The 22,299-nt window shown below is 42.5% G+C and overlaps 1 protein-coding gene across 2 annotated transcripts in view; it reads left to right on the forward strand.

Annotated features, from left to right (window-relative positions):
• Window positions 1-22,299, forward strand: part of NPHP4 (nephrocystin 4) — a gene marked incomplete in the record, with an annotated part of 159,079 nt that overhangs the window by 105,711 nt on the left and 31,069 nt on the right. The window contains 4 exon segments of one of the 2 annotated variants that reach the window (XM_027770657.1): window positions 1,851-1,961; window positions 3,544-3,695; window positions 3,845-4,036; window positions 4,530-4,717. In XM_027770657.1, the coding sequence (XP_027626458.1) occupies window positions 1,851-1,961; window positions 3,544-3,695; window positions 3,845-4,036; window positions 4,530-4,717 (643 nt within the window). 2 annotated transcript variants of the gene reach the window in all.

Genomic DNA, 22,299 nt, shown 5'->3' on the forward strand with positions numbered 1-22,299 from the left:
TCCGCAATCACAGCCTGCTGTCAGGGTGGGGCCTTCGTGCTGATTGTTAATGATCCTTCAGTTTGCTATTAAGGCATGTTTCAACACTTCTAAAACATGCTGTATTCTCTCTGCAATTACATCTAATGGTTGAGGCTCTTTCAGGATGAACAGTCTTTGTTTTTATTCTGAGAGACACTGAGGTGTGGCCTCACTCCCTTCTCTCTTCCAGCCTGCTTGTGCCAGAAGAAAGCACCTGGCAGACACTGGGCCCAGAGCAGCTGAGGCCACAAGACACCAGCTGGCCCTGTGGACTGATTACCTGTGCCAGTAGAGACAGGGTCTCAGCTGAGAGAGATGCTGCACCTTGACATGTCAGAGAACAGACAGATCCGTGGTGCTAGAATTTCCTGTGTGGAAAGAAAGGCCTTTTCTGGCATGGCCGTTGTCTGGCTAGGGGGCCTGTGGTGTGCCTCTGCTTGGCCACCCCTCTGGATCCCAAGCCCTCCTGAGGCACTTCCTGTGGCTCTAGACTGGGTTTTGACTATGTGATCTTGAGTGAGGTCAGAATTGGCTTGTTCCTCTTGATGGCTTTGTCTGTCAGTATCACCCTGGAAATCGACTTTCTAGAAAAGTTACGTAATTCAGTCTGCAAGGCTGTCTCTAGGAAGTGTCTGTGATGTGTAACACACAGCTTGGAACCTGGCTCACGAGTGGATATTGTGTTGACCTTAAAGACATATGTCCCTGCTGGCCTAATCCAGCTTTCCCTGCCATGCCTTCCTCATTTCCTCTAAGTGTTCAGAGGCCACTGGGCAGCTCTCCCTCCTAGCAAAGGCAGGACAGGCTCTTGACACTTTAGGGTTTGAGGGGAGTGAACAGACCCTGAAGGTCTTCTCTGCTCCCTAAATATGGTTTCAGGGTGCCCTGTAGCTTCATGTGTCTCCTTGGAGAACGAGTGCTTCTTTGTGCCAGCTCTGTCTTTGGGCTGACCAGTGTGGTGGATGCAATTCTCTAGGGCAGCTGGGAATACTGGAAATAGAGTTGAGGGTCGACGCCCCGCCTCCACACCAGTCTGTGTATGGAGCATTTTACAGATACTGGCCACATTTATAGAAGGCTTACCATGTGCCAGGTGTCGAGCCAAGCTGTGTCTGTGAATTCTCATTTAATTCTCACATTGGTCTTGTGATTTGGGTACTATTATTATCCCCATTTTTCAGTTAAGGAAACTGAGATGAAAAGAGGCTACCTGCCTTGCCCACAGTCACATGATAATGGGGTGGGTCCATGTCAGCCACCAGTATAGTCACTGCCTTAGGGGTCTCTTGGAGGGACACTGGTGGTGAGGATTGGAAGGGCCTTGGAGGGTGTTAGTCCAGGGATGGAGACAGAACCCAGAGAAGTCAAAGGCCAACCCACCCCCATAGCCTGAGATTCATTCCCCTCTTTTTCCTGCTTTTTCTTTTTAATAGTATTTTTATTCAGATAGTATGATCTAGGAGAGATCACAAAAATCACATCTCTCTCTGATTACAATACAGGAAATTTATAAGCTGTTCGAGTCCAAAGCAACCACTGACCCAGGACCATGGCTGTCATTTCCTGCTGGGTTCGATCCAGAACTGCATGCATGCATGCATGTGTGGGCGTGTGTGTATGTGTGTGTGTGTATGTGTATCAGGAACTTCATGAATGGGCTGGAGTGCATTGGCTGCCTCACCCCAGCTCTGTTCATTTCCAGCTGTCACTCTCCCAGCTCTGTGTGTGTGTGTGTGTCTGTGTTTGTGTGGGGATAGGGTAGGGAGCAGGGGCTTTGTGAATGGACTGGGGCGTATTGGTCGTCTAACCCCAGCTCTCTTCCTTTTTAGCTGTCCCTTTCCCAGCTGGTGGCTTCCCCCCAGTCCCCAGCTCAGCACCACCACTCAGCCAGAGCTGCTTTACAGCATCCAGATGGCTCTCAGCCCTGCCCTGCCCAGGAAGTAAGTGCATCACCTGCATCCTACTTCACCCTCTGGCAAAGAATGGCTCCAGGCTCTTCTGGGGAAGGCTGGTTCCTTGAACCATGCTGTTCCTCCGTTAGGTGGCGGAGTCTTTGGCAGGTTTTCTCTAAGAGCAGTAGGGTGGGCTGGGGGGCATGGCTTACTTCCATGCCTCTGACCTTTGCCACCATTCTATCTCAGAGACCAAGGAAGAATGTGGCCCCCTGAGCTCCCCTCGACACATTGCTTGAGAAAACAGAGTTAAACTGCCCCGTGATCTCTGTACATGAAAGGAAAAAGGTGCCGTTGGAGCTATAAATAGAGGCTGGGACAGCCTCCAGCACCCCAGCACTGTCCTTGCTGTTAGCAGCTAAGGAGGATTAGTGCGGCCCACTGTCCTGGAGCAGGGTGAGTGGACAGCTTAAAGTAGGCCACACTGCCCGTGACCTTGGGAGTCCACGCATGGCTGTGGGTTCACACGCAGGCTGCATCTCTGATCTCACACTGGAAGTACACTGACGAAAAGGAGTTCCTTTCAATTATGCGTTTGAAAACACACATTACTCCCTGAGGCTAGGAGGCCTATTCTAAAACATCTGGGCTCCTGTGCTTACAAAGCACTTGCCTATCTCATTTTTGGCACCTGAGCCATGGTGTGGGGGTTACCTCCAGTTATGTGGTATCCCTTTTGAGCTGAGACAGAAAGCGTGGGAATCAGCCTGAAAGAGAGCATTCTGGATTCCCAGACACGCTCCTCATTTAGACATACGTCTTCTGCCTTGGAGGGAAGCAGAAGGCAGAGCACACATGAATACTAGAATGCCCAGGGCATGTGGGGACAAGGGAGATAACCCAGCACACCATCCAGGGCCTGGGTGCCACCATCTTTCTCACTGCTGAGGGATACTAGATCTTTCCGTTCTACAAAAATGTTTTGATATTAATTTACCATCTTAGGCATCAAATGTCTCCCATGGTGCTGGCCTCATAAAATCAATGATTCCTTTCTCATTGTGTTTCGACTCACAAATCAGATTACCACATGACATAGAGGGTGCCCAATTAAATCTGAATTTCTCATGAACAGCAAATAATGTTTTAGTTAAGTGTGTACCAAGTATTCCATGGGCCATACTTACACTAAAATTATTCTTTGTTTACTGAAGTTAAAATGCAACTGAGTCAGGCCAGCAGGTGGTGTGGAGGTTAAAGTGCTGGATCCTACATGGCCACCTTCGTGGTTCAACTTCTGGACCTGGTGGCTTGAGAAGCATGCCAGGTATGTGTACATATGTGGCCAAAATCCCGAGAAGAGAGTGGAGGAGATAGGATTGCAGTATGGCCAACCCCCCGGAGAAGTGATTTCTGTCTCTCTCCTGTCCCTTTCTCTCTGGTGAGCACACGTACCCTATAGCAAAAACAAAACAAACAAACAAAATGTAGCTGAGTCTCCTGTGTTTTTATTTGCTAAAGCTGACAACTTTACAGAGGCAGTTTGCCAGTTAATCTCAGAACTGAGCCATCCTTGGTGATTATGGGTTGGGATCCTATTGTCCTCACTAGGGACCCTTGTTTTATCCAGAAGGAGTTCCCATTGGAAGGCAGGATCTCTCATCTGGAAACTGACCTGAGCCAGACTTCTTCGGTCTTGGGAACTTCCGTTGCAGAACAGTTACAGGAGCTGCCATTCACGCCTCTGCATGCCCCTATTGTCATGGGAGCCCAAACCAGGAGGTGAGGTGCAGGTCTGGGAGGGCTTGGCCAGGGACAAGTCGTATGGTTCATTCTCTGAACAACAGGGTTCCTACCAAGGGGGCATTGACAGGGCCCATGTCTCTGCTGCTTTTTCCTGGGAGGCTGGCTGAGACGTCTTTCTGTTTCAGTTCTGGAAGTCAGCTCTCGAGAGCCTCTATGGTGCTCCTGCAGTCCTCCGGCTTTCCCGAGATTCTGGATGCCAATAACCAACCAGCTGAAACTGTACATCCTGCAGATCCTGTGAAGTTTGACCCTCAAAAGGAAGAATCTGATTGTTTTCAAAGCAATGAGATAGTGCTGCAGTTTCTTGCCTTTAGCAGGTAACTCCTGAATAGTCTGTCCGCGTTACTCTACCTGGCTTTCATGTTTCTTGTGTTGAAGAGAAACATCAATGTGTTTTTAACCTGGCGGGCTGTGTTCAGATTTTATTAGATTAAGAAATGCCATCTGTTTTTATTTTATTCTGGTAAGGACCCACCCAGAGCCATTCTTTGTGCTGTCAAAACTGCTTTGCCCAGTCTTTTGTGATCTTTTATTAAAATGTGGACAGTGTTTGGTCCAACTCCGAGGTATTGGTGCAGCTTTGAGAGCAGCATTCTCCAGCTTTGTGTGTCATTGTGCCTGAGGTGGGCTGAAGCTGGACTGGCTTACCAAGCTCACAGTAAAGCTGTCCACGTTGGTGACGGGGGGTGCCTCTACCATTGTCCCAGTGCCTGTGGTGCCCAAGCCGATTCTACACAAAAGTGTGTCAGAACCCCAGGTTTTCTGCTGTGGATGCTTGATTGATTAATTCAGAGCTGTTGTTGGATTCAGAGTGGCCCAGGACCACCGCGGAACACCATGGCCAAAGACTGTGTATTTCACCTTCCAGTTCTACCGCTTCCCACCTGCGACGACGCCTCGGCTGCACCTGGTCCAGCTGGATTTGACAGGGAAGAGCGGCTCTGGCTCCCTGTCCCACATCCTCGTTCCTGTTAGTAAAGAGGACTCCGTTGACACTGGTACGTACCGTGCACAAGGTGAATGTGAGAAATCACAAACTAGGCTGTAAATTTCATTATTCAAAAATACTGCACTATGAAGAATTTGAGAGAATTGTATAATGAACCATTGCACCAAGTGCTTACTTCCAACGGCTATCAACTATGTCTAGACCCAGTTTGCACCCCGAAACCAGGGTTATTTTGAAGCCAAGACATTATATAATTCTATTTATAAATGTTTTCTTATGTACTGGGGGGAGGTCTTCAACAAGTTTGGGGAAAATGTGTATTATGAAAACATTATGCATGGATTTAAAAAATTTTGTAACAAAATAAGTTTGCACTTTAATTCCATTTTTCACAATCATTTTGAACTCCTCTCATATATTGAAAAAACTAAGGCACAGCGCTCTTTTTGAAAAACATGAATTTGGGGCTGATTGATTACATGGTGGTTAAGGGTGCAGGACTCCCACATGGTTGACCACAGGTTGAGTCCCGGACCTGGCAGCTTGCTTTGCCACTGCCCCCCTGCCCCCTGCTCTGTTCCTCTGTGGTCAAATTAAAAACAAATAAATAAATAAAGTTAAATAAAAAAATAATTCTTAAAAAATACTATGTTTAATAACATTATCACTATCTAAAAAAAAATAGTAATTCCTGGGGCCAGCATGTGGCGTGGTGGTTAAGGTGCTGGATTCCCACATAGCCAGCCATGGTTTGTGTCTCAGACCTGGTGGCTTGAAAATCCTGCCTGGCATGGGGCCAGCAGATGACATAGTGGTTTCGTTGCTGGACTCCCACATGGCCAATCCTGGACCTAGTGGCTTAAAACTCACACAAGGTCCATGTGTGTATATACCCAAGATCTCAGGAGGAGAATGGAGGAGACAGGATTATGGCATGGCCATCACCCCTGGAGGGTGTTTTCTCACTTTTCCTCTCACTGTCTCTCTCTCTTCCCTTGGCAAGTGCATACCCCTAAGGCAAAAATGTCTTACAGGGAAAAAAAAAAAAATCATGCCAGGTACATGTGCCCAAAATCCCAATGGGAGAATGGAAAAGAAAGGATTATGGTATGGCCATCCTTCCTGGGGGGTGGTTTCTTACGTTCTCTCTCTCTGTCTCTCTCTGACGAGTGTACATGCTTTATGGGAAAAACACACACACACACACACACACACACACACACACACACACACATACTAATTCCTTTAATGTCATCAAATATTTAGCCAATGTTAAAATTTCCCCAATAAGTTAATATAATATGTATTTAATTTTTTTCTCTCTTTTAATAGTGGGAAAAAAAGAAGGAGGGAGGGAGATAAGGACTCCTTGTCACATTCTCATCTTCTGTAAGCCTTCAAGCCAGCTAGGATCTTGGTTTCACCTGCAGTTGTGCCTGGCATGTTCAGGTTGACCTGGGAACCAAACCTGGGGCCTTTTCGTGTGGCTTTAGTGTGATGCAGTGCTGTGCTGTTGTTTCCGGGCCCATAAATATTTTTAGTAGTTTGTTCAACAATAAGGTTCATATGTCAGAATGGAATGATATGAATCTGAAGTTTATTCATATCTGCAGTTGCTGCCACCATCCTCAGTCTTTGTTTTTTTTCCTTTGTCTGTTGAAGAAACTGCATTGTCCCAGAGAGCCTCCCTCCTACAGTCTGGCTCTTGTTTCTGTATCCTAGCAGTGATGTCTAAGGTATTCCTCTATCCCCTCTTCTCCTGTACAGTGGGAGTTAGATCTAGATGCATGTTTTTTGTTTTGGGCAAGAACCCTTTGTGGCTGGTGCGGTAAACCACCATAGTGCAGCACCATGGTGTCCAGCTGCTTTTCTGTGTGTTATTTCAGTGGCTATGATGACCATTGCTATGGATTGGTTATTTCATTTGAGTTTGCTCAATGGTGACCTTCAGCTTCTAGAACACCTTAGTTAGTAAGCTGGAATGCTTTCCATACCCAGAAACTTCTCTCATTGACTATTTGATTTCCTCAAGGTACAGCTCATATAGGAAAGGCAGGCTAATGCTCGATTCTTCTCCTTTACTTGCTGATTTCCAAAATAATGACATAGTTCCCAGCATCCTTCATGAGTGGAGCCAATGGGACCAGCCGTTAGCGTAATGGCTATGTGGCTGGACTCCCATGTAGTCTACTGCAGTGTGAATTCCGGATCTAGTGGCTTAAAATCATGCCGGGCACGTGTGTGTGCATACCTAAGATCCCGAGAGGAGAATGGTGGAGAAGAGATTGTGGCATGGCCATCCCCCCTGGGGGGTGATTTCTCGCTTTCTGCCTCATGTCTTTCTGGTGAACACACACGCCCTATAGCAAAAACCTCTAAAAAAAAAAAAAGAGCTGAGCCAATGAATTTTTTATGATTTTCTTCTGGTATCATCGTCAACTAATGGATTTAACTACAGTGGATGGACACACACCTGGTATGTCATTGTTTTTATTAGTGGTCAGTTTTTCCATCTTTGGTCAGTGACATGGCTTGTAGGAGACTGAACTGGGGTCTGAACTGCTGTTGGCTCTTGAAGTGGGAAAAGGTCTATTAAATACTAACCCCAAATGGAAATAGCTTAACAACATTATTATTAAATGAAAGAGACAAAAGCAGAGGCATTGCTGGGATAAAGGAGATATTAAAGAGAATAATTCACTAGGAAGATAAATACTTCTGAATCTGTGAACTCCTAACATACATAATCTCAAAATACAAAGGAAAATTTGATGGACTTATAAGGAGGAATTGAGAAAGCCACACCCATAGGAGGTTTTGACACACCTCTCAATAAATTGATAGATCAAGCAGAAGCAAGTTAATGAAGATATTAGAAAATACAGTTTAAAAAGGTAATCTTAGGGTTGGCCCCATAGTATAGCAGTAAACACTATGTGGAGAGAGCTGGATCCCACATGGCTAACTGCAGTTCAAATCCCATCCTAGAAGCTTGAAAAACATACAAGTTGTGTGTGTGTATGTCCAAAATCCTAATGGGATGGGGGAAAAGAAGGAAAAATAATTGAGTGTGACCTTGCTCCACTGGAAGGTGCTTTCTTTCTCTTTCTCTCTGGTGAACATACATATCTTCTGGCCAAAAAGCAAAAAAAGTAATCTTAGAAAATTGATACCTCTAATTTGGAGAACATGCGTTATTTTCAAGCATACCTTTAAAATAAAAAAAGATTTTATATATGTGTATGTGAGTGTATAAATAAAATCTTTGCTACTAAACAGGCATCACCCTATTCTAGGAGAATCGATATTAAACCTATTTTTATGGCTCTCTCTGACCCTAGTGCCACACGGTCAGAAATCTATCACTCTTTCTCACACAAGCACAATAAACTGCTGTTTTAAAAATTTTAAAACGTATTTCTAGTTATTCTATGAGTCAGTGAAGAAATCAAAATAGAAATGACTGTTTAAAACTGAATGATAAAATGATATTAAGGATAACAAGATGCAAGTGGAATAGTATTTCCAGGAAAATTGACAGTTTGCAATGCCTGCTTTGGGAAAAAGAAAGTATTTTTTTTAAAAATAATTATTTTATTTTATTTATTCATTCTCTTATTATTTTTTAATTTGACCAGAGAGAGACAGAGGATGAGAGTGAGAGAAAGAGGAAGTGAGAAAGCAAGCCACCAGATTCAGAGAAACCAAGCCACCAGATTCAGGACTCAACCCCTGGTCAGCCATGTGGGTTTGTCCAGCGCCTTAACCACCACGCCACCTGCTGGTCCCAGAGGAAAGTATCTTTAAGATGCTGATCCAACTGTTCAACTCCAAAAGTTTTTTTTTGGAAAAAACAAATAAAAAACCAGAATAAACCTAGTAGCAGTAAAGAAAAGACTTTTTTTTTTTTTTTTTTTTGAGAGAGATTTTTGCTATAGGGCACATGAGCTCACCGAGAAATACAGAGATAGAAAGCAAGAAATCACTCCCCACTGGGGATGGCCATGCTGCAATACCTTCTCCATTTTCCTCTCAGGATTTTGGACACACACACCCATCCAGCCTGTTTCTAGCTGCCAGCTCTGGGACTCAAACCGTTGTTGGTCATGTGGGAGTTCAGTGTCTTAACCACTATGGCACCTGCTGGCCCTGAAGTAAAGACATTTTAAAATAAGCATAAATGCTTGGAAAACAAAAACAGTGGAAAGGATCAGTGGAATGGGTGGTCTGGAGGGGTCAACAGCTCCTCGTTTTGTTTTTATTTTCTTTTCCTTCCCCGATAGAGTGCATGAACATGCTGGGAGGAGCACTCTCCACAGGGGCTGGTCACACCCTTACTCCAGTCCTCCAGGCAGTCAGATCTTGGGCACTTTGTGTATGTGTGGGCATCTTTTGGGCTGACTGGCCCAGGAATTTGAGCCGTAGTCACTGTGTGGACTCTGGCTTCTCTTGAACAGCTTGTTACCGTGTGCCACAGAGCCCCTTTTCTCTTGTCCGAGGTCAGAGTCATTGAGAAAGCCAGATGACGGAGATTAAACTATCAGTTTTCTTCATAATATATTTATGGTGAAGTGATTATGGGAATGTGGTTGGTTTGAGAGCCAGCTGTACTTGGCTGATTCCTCTCTGAGTGAATTTATTTATTTATTTTAGAGATATTTTTCCTACTGGTTGTGCGTGCTTGTCAGAGAGACAGAGAGACAGAGACAGAAAGTGAGGACCTCCCCCCAGGGGATGGCCACTCTGCAATCCCTTCTCCTTCATTCTCCTCACGGGATCTCGGGCACGCATGCACATGTGCCCGGCATGAGTTTTAAGCCACTAGGTCCTGGATTTGAACTGTGGTCGACTACATGGGAGTCCAGCAACATAACCATTATGTCATCTGCTGATTGCCCTCTTGCCTGGATTTTAATGCAGGCAGAGGTGGGCCATGCAGCAGCAGACCTCCCCGCCCTGCAGTAGGACTGGAAGCACATCTTAGACCCTAGCATCCCGTCCTCCTCTGGGCAGATCTGAGAAGAGATAGTGGAGTGAGGAGAGCAGCCCAGGCCCTGTCCCTTTTCCATAACCCTAGTCAGATGAGCTGCTCTTGCCTGAGGGGAGCATGGGCTGGGCAGAGAAAGGGCAGGAAGCCCCTCTGTATGGAGGCATGAAGCCAGAGGAGGGACGTTCTGCAACCTTCCCTGGGCTTGTTTCTGTCAATTCACTGGCCTTCATCATTAAGCTTAGGCCAGGCAGGGTGTGGCCATCCACCCTGGGGGATGAGACCAGTCACAAGGGCAGTTTCTAACCTACCTGGGATCACTTCTTCCAGACCAAATACCTTTGCTTTGTTGCTCCTCTCAGAACCTTGAGTGGACAGCGAAGCTTATGTCTATATTGGATAGAATCATGCCTTGATGGTAAGGCTCCTCTGTACTCATCGTTGAAAACTCATTTTTCTATTCTAGTTCCCTGTCCACATTTTAGTCAGTCATTTTATCCAGTGTAGCTCATCAGAGGTTCTGCAAAGAGGTTAAGTGGTCGTGTTGAGACATTCAACAGAAGGGCCAGCCACTTACAGATGCTTCTGATTTGAATATAAACCCCCTTTCCATGGTGAATTTCACAGAGAGAAATTTAAGTCCTCAAATTAAGTTTCCTTTCAAGTTGAAGTTCAAAGAAACTAAACCCCAAAATAAAATTTTCTTGTCATTATGAATTAAAATTCAAATTCCAAAATTCTCAAGTTAAAGTCCAAAAAAGAAAGTTCTTTCCAATTTCTTACATAGGTCAGTTTGAGTCACAGGTGCCCTGTGGGCAGATCTGGGCTTCTTTCAGCAACTGCATTTGGGAGCGCCTTCTCCCTGGATGAGCACAGTTCCTTGAGGTTTCAGCCCTGAGTTTCACATGAGCCTCACTAAAAGATATTTTTTGTTTGACGGGGGGTATGCATGTACACATGCCCAGGACCCTGACAGGATGGAGAGTTTGAAGACGAGATTGCAGCGTGACATACCATTGAAGGTTTCTTTCTCTGTGTGTGTGTCCATGTCTGTCTGCCTGTCTCTTTGTTTCTTGCACGTGTATGTGTGCACATACACCCCCTCTGGCATAAAGAATAATAGAAAAGATATTTTCTTTTGTTGAAATGTAACATGCATTCACTGTGTGTATCTCAAGTGTATGGTTTCATGATTTTTTAAAAAAATTAATAGATATTATTTTTTAGAGCAGTTTTGGGCTCACAGAAAAATTAAGTAAATATTACAGAGTTCCCATAGTTCTGCTCAACCCCCAGGGTTTCCCCTATTATCTGTGTGTGTGTGTGTGTGTGTGTGTGTGTGTGTGTTGGTTTTGTTTTTGTTTTTAGACAGGGTCTCACTATGTTGTGGTCCCCTTACCCCTCTCAGCCTCCCAGTTAACTGGTACTGCATGTGTGGTCACCCTGCCTGGTTCTTTAGGATATTCCAAGAATCAAACCTGGGCCCTCCATGTGGTCTTAGCCTATTAAGCAGCAGTATCCAGCTTGCACTGCCTCAACTGGACAGTTTCCTTAATAATATCTTGTGTTGGTGCGGCACATTTGTTATAACCAATGAACCAATAATTGATGTGTTATTATTAACTAAAGCTCATAGTTTACATTAAGACTCACTCTTTGCGTTTTGTAGTCTATGAGTTTTGATAAATGCATAACGTCATGTATCCACCATTATAACAGCATACTGAATAATTTCACTGCCCTAGATATCCCCTCTGTTCCACCTATTCATCCCTCCCCAGCTTCCCTGGAAACCACTGATCTTTTTACTGTCGCCATAGTTTTGCCTTTTCCTGAATGGCATACAGTTGGAATCGTATTGTATGTAGCCTTTTCAGAGTGCTTCTTTCTCTAAGCAGTGTATCTTCCAAGTTCCTCCGTGTCTTTTTGTGTCTTGAAATTTCATTTGTTTTTATTGCTGAATAATATTCCATTATATGGATTTGCCACAGTTTATTCACTTATCAAGGATGTCTTGATTACTTCCAGTTTGGGGTATATATGATTAAAGCAGTCATAAACATTTTGTGCAGGATTTTGTGTGGACATGAATATTTAGGAAAAGTTTTCTTACTTACTTCTTGAGAAAAGGAGAGAGAGTGTGCACATATGTACAACCCCTGACAGGTCTCACCATGCTGGGATTATCTGCTAACTTTCCAGCCACGATCACAGGTCCTCCCATAGCTTCTCTTAGTATGTTTAATCAACCCAAGATCTGAACCCAGGGCCCTACTTCCTGTGCCCCTATGGCTGGGCTATGTGTGAACATAAATTTTCAACTCTTTTGCATTAATACCAAGGAGAGTGATTGCTGGGTCATATGGTAAGGGTATGTTTACTTTTAGAAGACACCACCCAGCTGTCTTTCAAAGTGGCTGTATCATTCTGCATTTCTACCAGCAGTGAATGAGAGTTCCTGTTGCTTCACATTCTTGCCAGCATTTGATGTTGTCAGTGTTTTGGATTTTACCCATTCTAGTAGGTTTGTAGTGATACCTCCTTGTTTTGAGTTTTGTTCTAGTTGGAGAGAGATGGGGTGCAGGAAAGGGAGTAAGAAGTCACCCCTCACCCCTGGCCCCAGGGGGATGGCCGTGCCACAGTCTCTTTTCTTCCATACTCCTCTTGGGATTTTGAGCATACGTGCAAACACGCTCAGTGTGTTTTTCAAGCCACTTGGTCTGGGACTTGAGCCCACAGTTGACCACATGGGATCCAGCTGCCTTAACAATGTCATCTGGCTGCCCTTGAGCACCTTTTCATGTGCCTATTTGTCACCTTTTTTTTTTTTTTTTTTTTTTTAAGGTTTTTGCCATAGGGTGTGTGCACTTACTAGAGAGACAGAGAGAGAAAGTGAGAAATCACCCCTCAGGGAAATGGCCATGCCGCAATCCCTTCTTCACTTTCTCTTGGGATCTTGGGCAGTCACACACACACCACTGTGATTTTTCAAACTGCCAAACTGGTGGGACTCGAACCATGGTCAGCCATGTGTGAGCTCAGTGCCTTAATTACCATTCTACCTGCTGGCCCCATTATTTGTCATCTTTTTTCTTCCTTTATAAGGTATCTGTTCAGAGAGAAGTCATTGTATGTTTTGGATACACGTCTTTTTATTAGATATGTGTTTTATAAATAACTAAGTACATGACTTGTTTTTTTCCTTCTTTTTTTTTTTAAAAAAAAATTAAGAATATTCTTTCTGGAGAGATTTTTGCTATAGGGTGCATGTACTTGCCAGAGGGACAGAGAGAGACAGTAAGTGAGAAATCACCCCCCTGGGGTGGATGGCCATGCTTCAATCCCTTTTCCTCCATTCTCCTCTTAGGATTTTGGGCACACACACATACACACCTGGTGTGAGTTTGAAGCTGGTCTGGGACTCAACCGCGGTCAACTACAAGGGAACCCAGTGATGTAGCCATTACACCCACAGCTGGTCGAGAGTTTGAAGACGAGATTGCAGCGTGACATACCATTGAAGGTTTCTTTCTCTGTGTGTGTGTCCATGTCTGTCTGCCTGTCTCTTTGTTTCTTGCACGTGTATGTGTGCACATACACCCCCTCTGGCATAAAGAATAATAGAAAAGATATTTTCTTTTGTTGAAATGTAACATGCATTCACTGTGTGTATCTCAAGTGTATGGTTTCATGATTTTTTAAAAAAATTAATAGATATTATTTTTTAGAGCAGTTTTGGGCTCACAGAAAAATTAAGTAAATATTACAGAGTTCCCATAGTTCTGCTCAACCCCCAGGGTTTCCCCTATTATCTGTGTGTGTGTGTGTGTGTGTGTGTGTGTGTGTGTTGGTTTTGTTTTTGTTTTTAGACAGGGTCTCACTATGTTGTGGTCCCCTTACCCCTCTCAGCCTCCCAGTTAACTGGTACTGCATGTGTGGTCACCCTGCCTGGTTCTTTAGGATATTCCAAGAATCAAACCTGGGCCCTCCATGTGGTCTTAGCCTATTAAGCAGCAGTATCCAGCTTGCACTGCCTCAACTGGACAGTTTCCTTAATAATATCTTGTGTTGGTGCGGCACATTTGTTATAACCAATGAACCAATAATTGATGTGTTATTATTAACTAAAGCTCATAGTTTACATTAAGACTCACTCTTTGCGTTTTGTAGTCTATGAGTTTTGATAAATGCATAACGTCATGTATCCACCATTATAACAGCATACTGAATAATTTCACTGCCCTAGATATCCCCTCTGTTCCACCTATTCATCCCTCCCCAGCTTCCCTGGAAACCACTGATCTTTTTACTGTCGCCATAGTTTTGCCTTTTCCTGAATGGCATACAGTTGGAATCGTATTGTATGTAGCCTTTTCAGAGTGCTTCTTTCTCTAAGCAGTGTATCTTCCAAGTTCCTCCGTGTCTTTTTGTGTCTTGAAATTTCATTTGTTTTTATTGCTGAATAATATTCCATTATATGGATTTGCCACAGTTTATTCACTTATCAAGGATGTCTTGATTACTTCCAGTTTGGGGTATATATGATTAAAGCAGTCATAAACATTTTGTGCAGGATTTTGTGTGGACATGAATATTTAGGAAAAGTTTTCTTACTTACTTCTTGAGAAAAGGAGAGAGAGTGTGCACATATGTACAACCCCTGACAGGTCTCACCATGCTGGGATTATCTGCTAACTTTCCAGCCACGATCACAGGTCCTCCCATAGCTTCTCTTAGTATGTTTAATCAACCCAAGATCTGAACCCAGGGCCCTACTTCCTGTGCCCCTATGGCTGGGCTATGTGTGAACATAAATTTTCAACTCTTTTGCATTAATACCAAGGAGAGTGATTGCTGGGTCATATGGTAAGGGTATGTTTACTTTTAGAAGACACCACCCAGCTGTCTTTCAAAGTGGCTGTATCATTCTGCATTTCTACCAGCAGTGAATGAGAGTTCCTGTTGCTTCACATTCTTGCCAGCATTTGATGTTGTCAGTGTTTTGGATTTTACCCATTCTAGTAGGTTTGTAGTGATACCTCCTTGTTTTGAGTTTTGTTCTAGTTGGAGAGAGATGGGGTGCAGGAAAGGGAGTAAGAAGTCACCCCTCACCCCTGGCCCCAGGGGGATGGCCGTGCCACAGTCTCTTTTCTTCCATACTCCTCTTGGGATTTTGAGCATACGTGCAAACACGCTCAGTGTGTTTTTCAAGCCACTTGGTCTGGGACTTGAGCCCACAGTTGACCACATGGGATCCAGCTGCCTTAACAATGTCATCTGGCTGCCCTTGAGCACCTTTTCATGTGCCTATTTGTCACCTTTTTTTTTTTTTTTTTTTTTTTAAGGTTTTTGCCATAGGGTGTGTGCACTTACTAGAGAGACAGAGAGAGAAAGTGAGAAATCACCCCTCAGGGAAATGGCCATGCCGCAATCCCTTCTTCACTTTCTCTTGGGATCTTGGGCAGTCACACACACACCACTGTGATTTTTCAAACTGCCAAACTGGTGGGACTCGAACCATGGTCAGCCATGTGTGAGCTCAGTGCCTTAATTACCATTCTACCTGCTGGCCCCATTATTTGTCATCTTTTTTCTTCCTTTATAAGGTATCTGTTCAGAGAGAAGTCATTGTATGTTTTGGATACACGTCTTTTTATTAGATATGTGTTTTATAAATAACTAAGTACATGACTTGTTTTTTTCCTTCTTTTTTTTTTTAAAAAAAAATTAAGAATATTCTTTCTGGAGAGATTTTTGCTATAGGGTGCATGTACTTGCCAGAGGGACAGAGAGAGACAGTAAGTGAGAAATCACCCCCCTGGGGTGGATGGCCATGCTTCAATCCCTTTTCCTCCATTCTCCTCTTAGGATTTTGGGCACACACACATACACACCTGGTGTGAGTTTGAAGCTGGTCTGGGACTCAACCGCGGTCAACTACAAGGGAACCCAGTGATGTAGCCGCTACACCATCTGCTGATCCCTAGTCTTTTTACTCTTTTTTGTTTTGAGAGGTTTTCACTATAGGGCGCGTGCACTCACCAGACAGACAGACAGACAGAGAGACAGAAAGCGAGAAATCACCCCCCAGGGGGAATGGCCACACCACAATCCCTTCTCCTCCATTCTCCTCTCAGGATCTTGGGCATGTATGCACATGAAAACAGTGGACGACTATGTGGGAGTCCAGCGACATAGCCATTACGCTAACTGCTGGTTCCTATCTTTTTATTCTTCAACAGCCTGTTTTACAGACCAATCTTTAAATTTGATGAAGTTGAGCTCATCAGTTATTTCTTCCATGGATTGTGTTATATTTGAAAGTTATTTCTAAACCCATGGTCACCTGGATTTGTCTTGTATTATGTCCTAGGAGTTTCATAGTTTTATGTTTAATATTTAGATCTGTGATCCATTTTGATTAGTTTTTAAAAAAGGTATAATTTTTACAAAGTAAATACATTTGCGTAACCACCACCCTACCCAGATGGGACATCATGCAGAGGTCTCCCTTAAACTCCCCCTGACCTAATCTTTAACCTCTGATGAGGAACTGCTTCTCAGTCAGTCACTATGGATCGGTTTTGCCCTGTGTTTAAACTTTAGCAGGATCATATTTTATGCACTCTTTTGAGTCTAACTCCTTTTTTGCCCTACATCATATCTGTGTGATTTGTCCACGTAGCTGGCTACAGCAGTAGTTTCTCCTTTTTCTTGGCTGTATAGAAACTCAGTGTCTGAAGGTCTCACAACATTTATCTGCTCTACACATTCAGTTGTTTCCAAGTCTTCTTAATAATGCTGCTGCAATATGTGCTTGTGTTTGTGTTGGGGATGTGCCTTGGATGTTGCCGGTTCACAGGTAGCACGTGTTAGATTTAGTAGCTTTGCCGAGCAGCTTTCCCTGGTGCCTGTACAGTTTACACATCTATCAGCAGTAGTTTGGAAGTCCACATCCCTTCATATTCTTGACAGTTACGTAATGGCTGCTGGTTTTGTTTCTTTTTGCTATTCTGTTGGGTGTATAGAGGCATGACATTGTGGTTCATGTTTCTCTGACTAATGACACTGAACACCTCTCCTATGCTATTGATATTAAGGATATCCTCTTTTATGAAGTGCATGTTAAACTCTAGTACCCATTTTTTACTGTGCATATGCATATGTGTATTTAATTTATAGACATTCCTTATTTAATGTGATCCTTCTTCACATTTATATAATGCAGGTCCTTCTTCAGATGGTACAGATATCTTCTCCAATCTGTGGCTTGTCTTTCTGCTTTGTCAATCGTATCTTTGGTTAACAGTGGTATTCATTCAACTTAAGTCTATTTGTCACTCTTCTCTTTAACAGATTTCCTGAGCTGGACATAAGAAGTAGTTTCCTTACACAAAGTCTTCAAGATACCTTTGTATGTTATCTTCTAGAAGGTTTATTTATCTATTTACTTTTGCTTTTTATATTCAGACTTGTAATCTACCAGGAAATTATGTCTTTTAGCCTGTGAGGTAGTATTGAGGCTCATGACCTTCACTTAAAAAGTCCAGAGTTGGGGACCAGAAGATGGCATAATGGTTATGTTGCTGGACTCCTATGTAGTTGACCATGGTTCAAGTACCAGACCCAGTGGCTTAAAACCCACACCAAGCTCATACGCATGTATGCCCAAAATCCTGAGAGGAGAATGAAGGAGAAGGAACTGTGGCATGGCCACCCCTCCGGAGACGGTGGGGGAGAGGGGTGATATCTCACTCTCTGTCTCTGTTTTTCCTATGAACACACATGCCCTTCCTTAAAGGAGATTAAAAAAAAAAATAGTCTAGAGTTAATAGAAATTTAAGATTTTAAAGGCACTGATCCCATACCCACCAAATTTAGAAAACAAGCCAATTCCCTGTCCCTGATAGTTATTCAAAGTCAAATTATGTTTCCAGAATCTAAAATTTGATATCTCAGACACTCAGGGGTGTCTGAGAGAATGAAGGGGTTCATCATGCCATTGCCGTGTCCTGGGGCAGGACCTACTCATAGAAAGGAGCATTTGAAATGTCGTTACTTTGTTGGCAGAGACTCATGCCAAGGCCCTCCCACATTGGTCTAGCAGGAGAAACTACATACAGCCTTCTGAGCTGAAGCTTCCAGAACCTATGCCCCATGGATCTGAAGGAGCCTCTTGTCTGGGCTTCTGCAGATAGTCAGTGGTTGTCCTTAGTTATTCCCTGTTGTGGGCTGTGAGTAGCATTTTGTTTGCTCACCTCTTCTCCTTTAGAAATGGGATGTACCTTTAGCCTTTCCTCACTCACTGCCGTCCCTACTCTTTCTATTCAGGAAGCTTCGTCTGACTTGTTGATGGTTTAATCTGCTTATGTTGGTCCCCATCTTCCACCATATGTCTGGTGCCTCCTTTCCTTACATTATTTTCTTTGCTCTTGACCCAGACTTTTGTTCTTTTCTAACATATTCTTCTTGGTGTTTCTGACTTGGGTTTTTCTTGGTGTGAGCAGTAAAGTTGTTGAATTCTGAGTCAGCCAGGAACATCTGTTATTCTAATGCTTGTATCCTTTCTGTCCCTGGGCTCCCCCAGTCAAGAGTCCTTCTTTCATCACACCAAGACCTACTTCCTGTCTGGACCACTTACGACTGCCTGCCTGCCTCTTCCTCAGTGCATCTTTTCCTTCCTATGCCTTCTCCGAGGGCCTTGCTTTCATGTGTCCCCACCTACAGAAAGCATTTTAGTGCATTTTAGAAAACCTTTTTCTCCCTGAATCACTTGAACATACATTGCAGATATTTACTTCTCAATATATGCAATGTGCCTCTCTTAATAAGATGATACACTGTTGTGTTCATATAATTCTTTTATATTTAAAATAATAAGAATTTCATAATAAGATTTCCCCATTTATTCATTCTTCAGACATCTTTTGTTGACTTGGGATCCAGTCCAAGTCCATGTATTGTATTTGTAATGAGCTCTTCAATCTATTACAGAATAGTTCCGTACATTCTTTTTCCATTGACACTGACTTTTTGAAGAGACTAAGGCAGTTATCTTGTAGAATGTCCCACATTCTGTGTTTATCCGACTGATTCTTCATGTTGGTGTTTGAACTGGTTGCTTCATCCCCACTAGTTCTTATACACTGGGAGTTAGGCTGAAGGTTTAGTTTGATTCTGGATTTTGGCATGAATATGTCATTGTCAGTGCCCTGTGGTTCACATCCCCTCTGTCAGGAGGCATAAATGTCAAATGTTCTAATCATTAGGGTGCTAGTTTGGTTAAAGCGTCCACCTGTAGATGTCTCCTGTACAAAGAGAGTTTTTCTCTTGGCACTTAGTGAAGAATTCTTAGGGCCATTCTTTGGTTTCATGCAAATAGCCATTCCCTAACAACTTCATATCCTGTTTAACCCCGTTGACTGGGTTTGCTTGGTTCAGTTATTTAATTGCCGTTTTCAAAATAATTTGTCTAATCCTATTATTTGGGCCTCCTTTATTGGTTGAAATTCTTCTGTTAACAAAGAACTTTTCCCTCACTAGTCAGAGATGAGCTACATATATGTCCTACACAGAAGACAGGGCAGATGTTTACTGCTTTCTCTGTGATTGGAGGTTTTCAGAAGAATGAGTTGGTGTAATGGCAGCAATGGAATGGGAGTTTTAGATGTCTGTTTTTTTTTTTTTTTTGTCATTTGAATATCACTGCGATCTCTTCTATTTTCATTTATGCATCCTGTTAACCTTTATCATTACTATGTTTGAACCACAAATATTCCCTTGTTTAGCCAATGGGAACTCTTCTGGGTGACTGAATTTAGAGTACATTTGACCTGCTCTGCTTGGTCTTGGACACAGCCTTGCAGTCTGGGATGGTGCAGTGTGTAGTTTCATCTTGGGTGCTTTTGATCCCAGCTCTCACTGTTTGGAAGCTTTTCACTGAGAAGAGGTTGTGAATATATATTAAAGCATGAGTTTGTATTGATGTTTCTAATTCAGTTAGGTTTTTCCCCTTAAAGTTCCTTATTTTATTTTATCTCTTAACACAAAATCTTGGTTTCTGGTAATATTTACTTATTTGCTTTACCTTATGATTTATATAGCACATTTACAGAAATGACAACGCTCATGATAATATTAACAATACACATGCAGTTGCAGTTCAGGTTCTTTACTGTTCTTGTTCTCTTTTTTAAAAATTATTTATTTTATTATTATTATTTTATACATTCAATTGCTATATAACATTTAGTTTGTAAAGAGAATTTACCCAACATGAAATAAATCTCAGATCAGTGCAGTTGAGAATACTGTACACGTTATCAACAGATAATAAACCATTCCTGTGTTCCACAAATTCTTCTCTATTTTTCTCCCTAATTTCCTTCCCTATACTCTTCCCCTCTCCCACCTTCCTTCCACACAGTCTGTAGTGCTCATAACTATTTTCAATGCTTTTATGCCCTCCAGTCTTTCAGTTTCTACCAGAGTGTGGACCATCAGTATATGTTACATGGAGACATACCATGTCTCTATTTCATAGCCTGACTTGCTTCACTCAGCAACAAATCTTCCATATTTGTTCACTTTCTATCAAATGTCAGGGCCTTGTTTTTTTATGGCTGAGTAGTATTCCATAGAGTATATGTACCACACTTTTACAATACATTCATCTGTTCATGGCATTTGGATTGGTTCCATGTCTTAGCAATCATGAATAATGCCACAGTAAACATAGATGTGCAAGCACTTTTCCAACTGAGCATTTTCCTGTCCTTTGGGTAGATAACCAGTGCTGGATCATATGGTAGTTCTATTTGTAGATCTTTGAGGAACTTCCATATTGTTTTCCACAGTGGCTGGACCAGTTTACATTCTCACCAAAAGTGTAGGAGAGTTCCCCTTTCACCGCAACCCTGCCAACACTTCTCAGTTTTTGTATTTTTAATCTTTGCCACTCGTACAGGGGTTAGATGGTATCTCATTGTGGTTTTAATCTGCATCTCCCTTATGATGAGGGATGTTGAGCATTTCCTCATATGCTTTTTTAGCTATTTGTACGTCTTCCTTAGTTTCATTCTTGTTCTCTTAAGCACTATCCCACTGGAGAGCTGGTTTAGTATGACCAAAAGCCTTAGAAATAATTCTTTCTTTGTTATATTGCCAATTTAATATTCAGTAAGATTGATTTTAGTTGTTTGTTTGTTTGTTTGTTTTTCATGTGTACTTTCCTTCCTTTTCTGATTTAACTTTTTTGGAGTATTTCCATGGCTCAACTTATAAAACCATACTCAAGTGAGCATTCGAGGCTCCCCGCCATCCTTATGTCCTCTAGCTTATCCTTCCTGTTTATGCTCTTAAAGGTAACCAGGTTTTTAGTTCCTGGTTTATTCTTCTAGTGTTTTTTTTTTTCCCCCCAAAATAAACCAATATTTGTATTTTTTTTAACCCTTTGTTCTTAGTAGGGTAATATAACAACTATCCTTATTTGCACCTTATTTTTTAGTTAACAGTGTATCCTGAAGTTCACTCCATATGGAAACCATCACCTTCTTTTTCTATAGCTGTATAGCAATCTTTCGATGAATGTTCTGTAGTTTATTCAACCAGTCTCCTACTTAATGGACATTTGAGTCATTTCTGGTATTTTGTTATCTTAAGTAATGCAACAATGGGTAGCTTTGCATTTCTAGTTCTAGAATTGGGACTCTAGGACCAAAGGCTTCACTGATGGCAACAAACATTGTCCAACACTTTAGTCAGAGGGTTACTCCACTGCGCTTGCCTGGCAGCGCATGAGGCTGTCAAAGTGGGTCATTAAAGAGATTTTCATTTGAGATTTGTACTATTCGATAGAGGTAAAATAAACTTTTGTGAAGTTTTAATTTACATTTCTCTTATGATAAGTGAAATTGAGCATCTTATATTTATTTATTTTTTATCTGAAAATTGCTATCCATATCTCTTTCCATTTTTCTGTCTGGTTTTTTAGCCTGTTTGTCCTCTATTTTGCAAACGATTTATTAGGGGGATTAACCCTTGTATCTGATGTAAATTGCAAATACTTTTTCTACTTTGTCATTGTCTATTTTATCTTTTTACTTTGCTTATGGTGAGTTTTGCTATGTGAAAATTTTATTTCTATTTTATTGCATCTAGACACTTGATAGTTAGACAGGCTCTCTCTGTTTCGACTTTATAAGGAGATTTAGGCATATTTTCTTTGAGGACTTGCAGGTTTCCTTTTTAATATTTAGATTCCTGATCTATTTAGTTTTTTCTTCTCTACCATGGGAGTATAGATTTTATTTTATCTTTTTTAGATGTTGACCCAATGCCATGTATTAAAAAGTCAGATTTTGAGACCAGCAGATGATGTAGCAGTTATGTCACTGGACTCCCACATGACCAGCTGTGGTTCGAGTCCGAGATCCAGTGGCTTGTAAATCACACTGGGCACATGTGCAACTAGGATCCCAGGAGGAGAATGGAGGAGAAGGGATTGTGCGTGGCCATCTCCCTGAGGGGTGATTTCTCACTTTCCCCCTCACTGTGTCTGTTTCTCTCTCTCTCCAGCAAGTGCATATGCCGTAAGGCAAAAACCTCTTAAAAAAAAAAAGTCTCTAGTGACTTGAGAGCCGCCA

This window comes from Tupaia chinensis, unplaced genomic scaffold (genome assembly GCF_000334495.1).
Source record: "Tupaia chinensis unplaced genomic scaffold, TupChi_1.0 Scaffold000146_1, whole genome shotgun sequence".
Lineage (NCBI taxonomy): Eukaryota > Metazoa > Chordata > Mammalia > Scandentia > Tupaiidae > Tupaia > Tupaia belangeri.